This window comes from Clavelina lepadiformis, chromosome 2 (assembly GCF_947623445.1).
Source record: "Clavelina lepadiformis chromosome 2, kaClaLepa1.1, whole genome shotgun sequence".
NCBI classification, from domain to species: domain Eukaryota; kingdom Metazoa; phylum Chordata; class Ascidiacea; order Aplousobranchia; family Clavelinidae; genus Clavelina; species Clavelina lepadiformis.
Genome location: NC_135241.1, coordinates 14,740,016 through 14,749,732, shown reverse-complemented (window position 1 = coordinate 14,749,732; position 9,717 = coordinate 14,740,016). Strand labels below are relative to the sequence as shown.

Here is a 9,717-nt window from a genome sequence, read left to right as displayed (position 1 = left end):
TTGCTTGTCAATTTAGTATGCTTTGGACTACCATTCCATCAAAAAACAATGACTGAAACTTTTTCAACAGAAGCGCAAAATCGATACTAGAATTTTTGGCCTAAAAACCTAATTTTAGCTACTTTCATGCCAGTTTTTAGCCTAATTCTACACGTGACCTGGGACATTGAAGCAAGCCAACTGCTAGGGTAAGTCCCAGATTAGAAAGCAGCATCAACCATGCTGCTTTCTGATTGGTCTAAACATGTTTTCTTAAAGTCCTAAGTAGGATGTCCAACACAATCATAGAGATCTTAGTTTTAAGTCTTTGACGCCTCCTTAAGCTAATTTACATAAGCTGTTGCCCCCACGACGTTCCTGAGAGGAAAAAGTGAGATGAACTTAGTTCAATTGAGTGAATGTGCGTTCAAGTTTGCTCTTAAAGAGGGCTAACATGCACTTAATATGAAAACAACATTAATATGAACTAGTATGGAAGATTCGCTTGTTTCCATAAATGAAATCTTCCACTCCATACTTTAACAATGTTAGGAATGACCTCGCAAACAAATCGTTGTCCGGTACACAACGTAGACATCTGGTGCACAATATTTCCAGTATATTTGTATGTAAACATATTTGTATCTGGTGCACAAAATGGGTCAAAGAGCTACTTTGTGAGATATGTAATTCCAAAAACATAGACATCTGGTGTCTGGTGCACACTTTTTGTTGCCTATTCAAAATTAGGGTCTGGTATACAAGTGCACAAAAAACTTACATTTCATACGGGAGAACGACGGTGGTAAAATTTCCTTGGGTTGAACAGTTTAGGAAAGTTCAGTTTAAGAAACATCGCCTGAGCTTTGCGAAAATATGCACTGTATTGCAAGAGAGCATGAATCTCTTGGTCTCTGCTGAAATTGTCGTAGTTAGACTTTGGCTATTGTCAAAATGTTGACACTGTGATGTATAAAAATGACAATTGCGCTGAAACGTTCCTATCAAACTTTAAATATGATATTGCTCCCAGGGTGAGGTTTAAATTAGCTATTATTTCTAGAACGTATTCATTGGATTGCCTATGTTTGATGCCTATTTATTCTGTGTATTTGTATTAACTAAATGCTTTAACATGATCCTCAGGTACATTTCTATAAAATTTACTGGTATTTGATAAGTATGAACTTGAATCCAAAATTTAGTAGACGGATGCGGAAAGTAACTTCAAGTCTTATTCTTACTCTGACCAACTTCAAAGAAAACAGTGAAAATCATGAACTGTGTATGGACTTTTCATTATCTAACTTTTGTCACCATCGATTTTTAGATGTTGATAGTCATAAAATTGAGCAACAGATAAAAGGACTAAGTAATAAATTTTGGATATACTCACAACCATCCAAAAGCAAGATATTCAAGGAGCTTTGTGCTAAGTTCTTAGCATGTGACTTATCCCCCAATGCATGTTCAGGGGGTTCAGTTCACTATGGTCTTATATCCATACTCCTACTTCTGGCAAAAAATCCGATAAGTGAAACATACTCTCAAGCATCACAAACCATTTCAAAAATAGAGAGCCACGATGATTTTGACTGGCCAGGTTATCTACTAGAAGGCGAAGATATACTTTCATATTTTCCATGGGATGATTCTCAAATTGATTCTGATACTGAAGAAAATAATGTTTCTACACTTGCCTTCATGGACAATAAAACTGCAAAAAATAACCAAGACCAGCATAACCAGGTTGGTTTGAAAAAAGAAGGCACACAGCTGACAATTTTACCTGCGAATGTGGTTAATACATATTGGCAAAGAAGAAAGACTCTTTCTAGTCTCGATCTCAGAAACATTTGTAGCTTGAGGAGCCCCCAGTCTTCACTTGAAGAAGAGAGTCACCGAATAAGTGAAATTAACATCATGAGGGAAGTTCTGTGGCTTCTAAGTGGGCATGAAAATTTATTTGTGTTTAATTTTAAGAATGGAGAATACCACCTTTCCGAAGACCTTCAGTTAGCTCATATAAGTCATGACAGTGTAAAACACAGCCTAAAAGATTTTGTAAGATGTGGCAACATTGTGAAAAGAATACATCAGTTTTGCTTTTCAAAAGATTCCCATGCCTGTCTGACATATCAGGCTTTTGCTGCTTGTCTGATAGCATACATAGAAAAGTTGCAACAAGACTTGCAATTGCTTGAGCAGAAAATGATTTCTCAACAGGAAACCATATTACTACCAGATTTACACATTGCATTGGAAGCACATATTCAAATATTAGGTGTTTTACATGATGTGTTTGAGTATTCCGTTAAACTTGATAAAGTAGAAGAGAAGAATGCTGTCAAAGCATCACGGCTGTTAAATGTGCTCTATGCATCAGTGCTTGATGAAGAAAGTGTTGCAGTAAAACAACCCTGTGATGTACTTACAGCTGCAGATGTTGTGTTTAACCTGTGGCTGGACTCATGTCGTCCATACATTGATATTGTTGACAAATGGATTACAATGGGCATACTTGATGATACCAAACAGGAATTCATTTTACAAAGAAGTGTGGCGGTTACTAACTGTCAAGATGCTGAGTTTTGGCAGAAAGCAGTAACTGTTATGACTGAGAATGTAGATCAACTTTTACCTTGGTTGTGCTCGTTTTTGAATAGCATATCAACTGCTGGAAAATCAATGGAGGTTTTGCACACCATAAATAAGCTCAATAGAAGCAGTGAAGGTGTTAAAATTCACCAGGGTGGTTTCGACAACATACTCACAAGTGTTTATCAAAGTTTCTACGGTGGAATGACCAACACTTCACCAACAACCAATTACAAACGAACTGAAAATCAACGCGCTGATGTTTTGCATGGTATTTTAGGGAAAGAAGCCTTACTACAGTATAATTTCCTGAAACTCTTTAAAAGTAATGCACAAACCAATGAGGATCATTCATTGCGTAAGCACAAAAATGATAAAACACCTTTACCAATAAGAATTTTAAAATCACTGTGTCCTATCTTACAAGTAAAGTGCAGTCAGGCTAGTATGGAATTGCTTGATGTCTTTAAAACAAGATTTGGTTTACAAAAAGTACTTGATGTATTTCATAACTTTCATTTAATGGGATGGGGAGATGTGATGCATTATTTTTGTACTCAAATATTTGAACAATTGCTTCAAACCAGTAAGCTGAATGATGATATTGTGGGACTCAACATATTGCTTCAAGAATCTATGATTGGGAGATCAATGGACAATTTTATGATAACTGTGACAATTAACAGCGGAATAGGGCACAGGCAGGAGACAGGGCTGTTATCTATCCAAAGTGACAAAGATAAGGCATTTAGTTACAACTTAGTAAGTGTAACTGATGCTCTGGAATTGCAATATCCGATAGAATGGCCCCTTTGCATGGTTTTGTCACCACAGTGCATTTGCACTTATAACAAAATGTTTTCTTATCTAATGCAAATTAAACGAGCTGTATTTTGTGTGGAAACTTTACAGTTCTCAAGCCTTTATAGACATGAAACTAACACTGAAACAACAACAAGTATGACTGCTGAGCCAGATGATATGACAGTGGGTGTGAAAGCACACAAACTATTTCTGCTTAGAAGTCACATATTGCATGTGTTGCAACACTGGTATGGATTTGTTATGAATAGCGTGATACAGGCAGAAAAACATAGATTTACCAACTCTATGAAAAAAGTTCAAACGTTGGATGACATTTTGACAGCACATCAAGTTTTTCTGGATCGCATATGCATGCTATGTCTCCTAGATGAAAAGAAGCAGCCTGGTGGAAAACTTGTACAAGGAACAATTAAAAAAATTATGACATTGGCTATTACATTCAATATGCTTTGGAAAAGAGGAGTTTCATCCATACACAGCAAAAACATTTTGAAATTTGAGTCTGATTTCAAAGAATGCAGTGAGTTTTTGGCACAGATTTTGAAAACTGTGGCAAGCAGGGGCGCTGTTCCAATTTTGGACTCTCTAGCATATGCTCTGTTGTCATGAACTTTGAATAAAGTTTTCAATAAACTTTACCCTGTCTTTCAGTGAGGTTTTTGTCAATTTTCATTTTATAATTGATGTACGTTATTAATAATAAACTTATTCTGAGTATGACACGTATGACTTGCAATCAGCATCTGAAAATTTTATTGAATAAACCCACATATACAACAGTTTGGTTTCTGTAGTCAGATGAAAGGTTGAACATAAGTGTTATTTCAAGTGTAAGGAATTTAATATAGTTACAATTTCAGTTTCATTTTTTTCCTGACATGAGGCTATTTTATTATTTATTTCTTCGACTTCTTTAGCATATTGTTGCTGTAACAAATCAATTTGTTTTTGCATCTGTAAACCAAATTCACTCAAATCTTGACTGCCTGAAGATTGATTTATGGTTTTATCAGCAACTATTTCTAGGGCTAATTCATTTTCCGTTATAGCAGTAATGAATTCTGTGTGTGCAGCTTCAGTCTGTAGAAGACGAACTTTTTTCCATGATTGCAAAATATTTGCAATTGGTTTTGAAATTGAGTTTTTTATGTGAGATTCACATTCATCGTATGCTCTTGTGATACCTTGCCACAAAAGATTGATCTGATGAGTGTGCAAACGCTTAGTTTCAGCATAAAAATGAACTTCCTCTTTCACTGCTCTTAGTTGAAGAGAATGCATATGTAATAGGTAATTATGAGCCCTGCACATTCCTTTTACCATTGCCTTAACCTCATTCCGAGTAGAGCCAAGTTTTCCCTGCATGTTGGATAAAAGCTTTTGTGAATCAAACACACCAAAGTTGCTAGTGTTTTGAACGCCATGCCATGGTGCAGAAGGATGCAACAAAGAAAGTGCGAGTAGATCATTACAACATTCTTCCACATTTTTTTTGCATGTACCAATGTCTTTCTGAGTTTTTTGGAACAAGTCACGATAAAGATACCGTTCCGATAACGGAGATTTTGCTACTTCATCGTTCTCTAATTTTGGCAAAATTGTAACCATTTTCAGAGTCTCTTGCAGCGAAGTTAGTTGTTTAAAAAGGGTACACAATTTATCTTCCAAGTAAGCTACTTGGCAAAGATTTAAATATGTTTTTTTGTTGGTACATAAGTCTAAGCAGCTTAGAGATTCAAGTTTTGAAAATTTTGATCCAGAAATTATAGGAACATGCAGTGTTTCTGGATCAGCAAGATCACTGTACTTGTGAAAACCTGCCCTTACACGTTGCATTGCTTCTATGTGTGACATCAAGTTTTTTCTGGACATAAACACATCTGGTCCATGAGTCTCTTGTACCAAAAGCTTTTGGAATTCTTTTATTAAGTCGGTAATCATGGTCTCAGTGTCCAACATAACCGATGCTTTACAGGATAGGGCTTGCGATAACAACATGCACTGTCGCTCCAATTGCACAACCTGAGCTTTTAAAATTGAAGTCCGGCGCAAGTCATAGCTTTCAGAAGTGTTTTCTTCTATGACCTGTTTAAATGTTTCTTTCACATGCGATAATTCCTCCTGGAGCTTGCGAATGGATGTTTTTTCATTAACTTTTTTGTTCGTTTTTAGCTTCACACGGTCCATTTGAGACACCGTGTATCTTGGTGGGTACCTAAACACCGGACTGAGCAATAACGAGCGCCACACGAAACACAAGTGTAGCTGGAGAAAAATCCACAAACTGCACAAAAATGGCGACCGGGAAATCTAAAATTTTTTTATATCAATTAACACCTTGAGCTAATGTAAGTTACATGTATGTATCACTGTACTACAAAATTTCATAAAATGAACACGGTAACATGTGATTTAACTGCTACCTGCTTGAAGGAACAACAGCATGAAAATAGCTAGGACCTTCAGAGTCTCCAAGTGTTTGCCTTTGTTCTTCTAAAACAGCTGCAAACGTTTTTCGGAAGCGTTGTTTAAAATGGTCTCCTCTTGTGCGTTTCTTCTTTTTAGATGGCTAACAAAACACTGCGATTAATTATTGTACAATATAAGAAACATTTATTTCATGGAAAATTTAAGTAATTTTTGCATTAATCATATATGGCTTAGTGGCAACCTTAACATAAAATTATCCATGCGAAGAGCAATTTTAATAAACATCTATTACATACACATGGTATGCTTTGCATATGTATATTTTTCTATCACTAGATATACTTGTGTATGCTGCGCTTCGTTTTCAAGTTCTTGATCAGATGGTATCCCAAATTTTGGTCTTTTTGTCTTTGGTGTTTCCTGTATGTTTTCCAAAGGATCTTCCTATATTTACAAAGACATTGAAGAGTTAGTGATGGTTGTTTCTAGTGATGGTACGAGTTGAGTCCAAGTTCAAATACTATACTACAGGAGTGGATTAGGGTGGCCAGATGTTACTATGCACCCCACTTTACTGTCTGTTCCCAGATAAACTTAATGTACACTTGTAAGAGAGATCGTTTGTTTAAAGTCAAGGTTCACCAAACGCCAGTGTCTTGGTCTGCCACTGAACTCACAAGAATTTTTGTGGCTACGCAGGTGCTATAACTACTGTAGTTTGATTTGTATGATGATTTCTGCTTGGGATTATTTTTGTGTCTTTTTTTCCATTTTGCAATAATTTTACCAATAATAATTGTCCCCATGGTGCAATTTCAATTCAGGAAAACAAAGAGAGAATGTAACACTCATATTTACCTTGAAAGGTTAAGAGAAAAGAAGAGATAGCCCAAACTAACAGATAGAAAATAACCAAGGGAAGAAAAAATTGAAATGTGATAAGAAAGGCACTACAGCTAAGAGAGCAGAAAGCGCACCAGAAAACAAACAAAAAAGTAAAAGGTTTAAAATGAGATTATAAAAGAGGAAAGACAAGAAAGAGCAACACAAGACGGTTTTCCGCAATGATTGAGTATGACAGCACAATAAATAGACCTTTTTCGTTTAATATGGTTATCTGTCCTACCGATGCAGCTATGAAAATGCGGTATTTTTAAAATAATTCTAAAGAATGGATTGAATTTGCAGGTTGCAAGCAATTTCAAATCTGTAACTAAACATCAAAATGTCTAGCCAAGCCAATTTAAGTTTAATCTGTTAATCATCCAGCTCCTTCACTGCTTGACCATACACTAATACAAAATACTATAGATTACTTTATAGTAGTTTAAAATGGTTCGACAATTGAAGCGTCGCAATAAAGGGTAGCATTAAAAAACATTGCAAAATAAGTTATGGTGATCTTTGACAATTTGTTAAGCTTTTGAATAACATCAACAGAAAAACTTCGAAGTATCTATTTTTCTGCAGAAAGTTCATCCAACCAAACTGCTGTCAACGATGGGCAGTTGAATTAGCGGAAAACCTAGGCAAAAAGCTGTTCAGTTATGTTTAGTTTACGTACCAATCCCGCCCGTGCACTGCTATTTTTGTATTGCACCTTTTTCACCCCGGACCCACCGGTCCGGGAGGCCTGCGCTTGATTAGCGAATTTAATTGTAGGCGATTTTGTTTCAATCTATTGATGCAAATAAAACAAAGTAAACCCCCTCTAAATATGACAATTTAAACTTTAAAAATTATAATTTTATCAATAATTATTGATCACTTTTTTCTGACTGGCAAACAACGATTAATTATATTATTGACCAATAGCCACATATACCATTTTGAAAATGCTTTGCAGAAAGTATGCATAATAGAATAAGCTATAGTATTGCTTTCATCAAAACAATTCGTTTCACTGACAGGATGCAGTTTGTAGCAATGCGAAAGGGTTTTCTATTCTATTACGCCAAATTGATTTTTCAAGCCTTTATTAACACTCTCAGTTGACGATGTATTTTTGAACAACAAGAATAAAATATCACCATTGGAATAAGTTCAAGATGGTGTGAGTAATTCTATCAAAGCAATAAGCTTACGTTCCCATACCATATTTGCAGTTAATATGATCTTGCTCTTATTCCAATAACTTGTTTTTTTTCCAGTGTAGATCTTATTCCTTGGACAATTAACGATATATTTATTTTTATCTATTACGGCTTTCCTCAGTCTTACACTTCATAACAGTCACAAGTCATCAATTACAACAAATTTATACTCCAAGTGGCACTTGGTGTCACTGATTGCAATTTTCATACCACGCGATGTGTGGAAGCGCCACAACCACTTAGTTGCCTTTTTTCTGGAGAAATGTTGCTCTGAGAAACAGCAAACACCATAAAATACACTTATAAACAAGGTTAGGTTGTTGCATGTCAAGAAATGGCCTCCCTAGATTCTGTTCAGGACCAAAGTTTGCCATTTCTCCAATCTCATGTCAAAGTCAAGTTTACTTCAACCTATAGGTAACCTGTAAGTTGCAGTTTAAGTGTTTTATAAGTATTTAGAAAACCTGAAAATTATCTTTTTCAAGGGCTTCTAACTGTCGGTGTAGTCGACGTTGTCTTGTAGCAGTATCAAGAATACGTCGTGAATTTATTTCTTGTAGTCTGGATGATTCTCGTCTACTTGTTGATGTCATATCAAAAACAGTTTTTAAGTAATTTTTTATTAGTCTTAGCTGAACAAGAAAATATTTAACAAATTTTATGTTAAAACATGTTTAAGATCAATTTGTACCATATTTCAATTGTACATTTGGTTTAACCATTTCTAACAACATAGCAAATACCAATGAATATTGATACACTACAATATATTTCAGTGACAAGAAATTGGCACAGGAACCAACTTTTTATGTCAGAGAAATCCGGTGCATCATACTAAGTTTACAGTACAGTCACTAGCTGATTTTGAGATTTGACCGTTGTACAGGTGCAAACGTAATAAACTGGGTACTGTACTTGGAAATGAGGTTTGACTGATAAGCAATGATCATGCATTCAATAAACAATTCTGAGGGCATTTTTTGCTGAATGTTTGATGGATGCCATTCTAAAGACCAAAGAAAATAATAACAGAAGCATCACTTTAATACAGTGCTCTTCAACCGCATAACTAACTTTTTACAAGGCCTATTGTATTGTGTTGTAATAACTGTGTATCTGCATAGTGCTAATACGAAAACATTTGTTTTTTATAACAAAGTTATGTATTCATTTTTTAAGCTTTTATAAATAAGAAATTCCATGACATTTGCAAAGTATGCCAGGGGCCTGTATGAAAAACATGCATTTTAACACATGGAGATTGACAGGAAAAGAATTAGGGTCTATGTTTTAGGGAATGCCAATATTACACAAATTATTTTTCACAACGACTATACGCCTAGCTTAATTCTTGATTTAATAAATGGAGGCGAATGGCATATCTTGATTTCTGGTTCTTTACCACGCGTATCATACAAACTTTCCATACGGGGGCAGGGGTTCCATAATGCCAAAAAGTGTTCATGAGCGAAAACAACCCATCGATTCCGCCATTTTCCATTACCATTGTCATTATCGTCATTTTCAGCGTCCCATATACAACCCTGCATCAAGCTAGCAGAAACTTTCTGCAGACAATGTCTGCTAGCTTGATAAAAATCAAGGTGGCAGAAACATTCTGGAAGAATTAAGTGGGCCGACATTTTTTTTTTAGATAACGGTAAACTTCACATGCATTAGCCTACATATATATATAACAAAAATTATAAAAATAAATTAATCTAAAGATTACATAGATTTTCTGACAACTAACATGTTACACGTTAAATCTGATCTGCCGGCCGTGTTTGGT

General features: G+C 35.4%; 2 protein-coding genes across 5 annotated transcripts; one reads left to right on the top strand and one right to left on the bottom strand.

The window, feature by feature from the left end:
- Window positions 1–1,129: 1,129 nt before the first annotated feature.
- On the top strand, window positions 1,130–4,181 carry LOC143445692 (gamma-tubulin complex component 5-like). The gene has a single exon (XM_076944966.1). It carries the CDS (start codon window positions 1,162–1,164, stop codon window positions 4,009–4,011), a length of 2,850 nt encoding a protein of 949 aa, XP_076801081.1. The 5' UTR covers window positions 1,130–1,161; the 3' UTR covers window positions 4,012–4,181.
- LOC143445693 (zinc finger HIT domain-containing protein 1-like) lies at window positions 4,139–8,553 on the bottom strand. Of its 4 annotated transcripts, none has more exons than XM_076944969.1 (4): window positions 8,390–8,553; window positions 6,175–6,276; window positions 5,826–5,971; window positions 5,439–5,712 (listed from the first exon to the last, which is right to left on the bottom strand). In XM_076944969.1, exons 1-4 carry the CDS (start codon window positions 8,516–8,518, stop codon window positions 5,577–5,579), a joined length of 513 nt encoding a protein of 170 aa, XP_076801084.1. In that variant the 5' UTR covers window positions 8,519–8,553; the 3' UTR covers window positions 5,439–5,576. The 4 variants fall into 4 exon arrangements, with proteins under 4 accessions (XP_076801082.1, XP_076801083.1, XP_076801084.1 ...); XM_076944970.1 differs by having other exon boundaries at window positions 5,479–5,712; window positions 5,863–5,971; XM_076944967.1 differs by lacking the exons at window positions 6,175–6,276; window positions 8,390–8,553 and having other exon boundaries at window positions 4,139–5,712; window positions 5,826–5,968.
- Window positions 8,554–9,717: the final 1,164 nt, after the last annotated feature.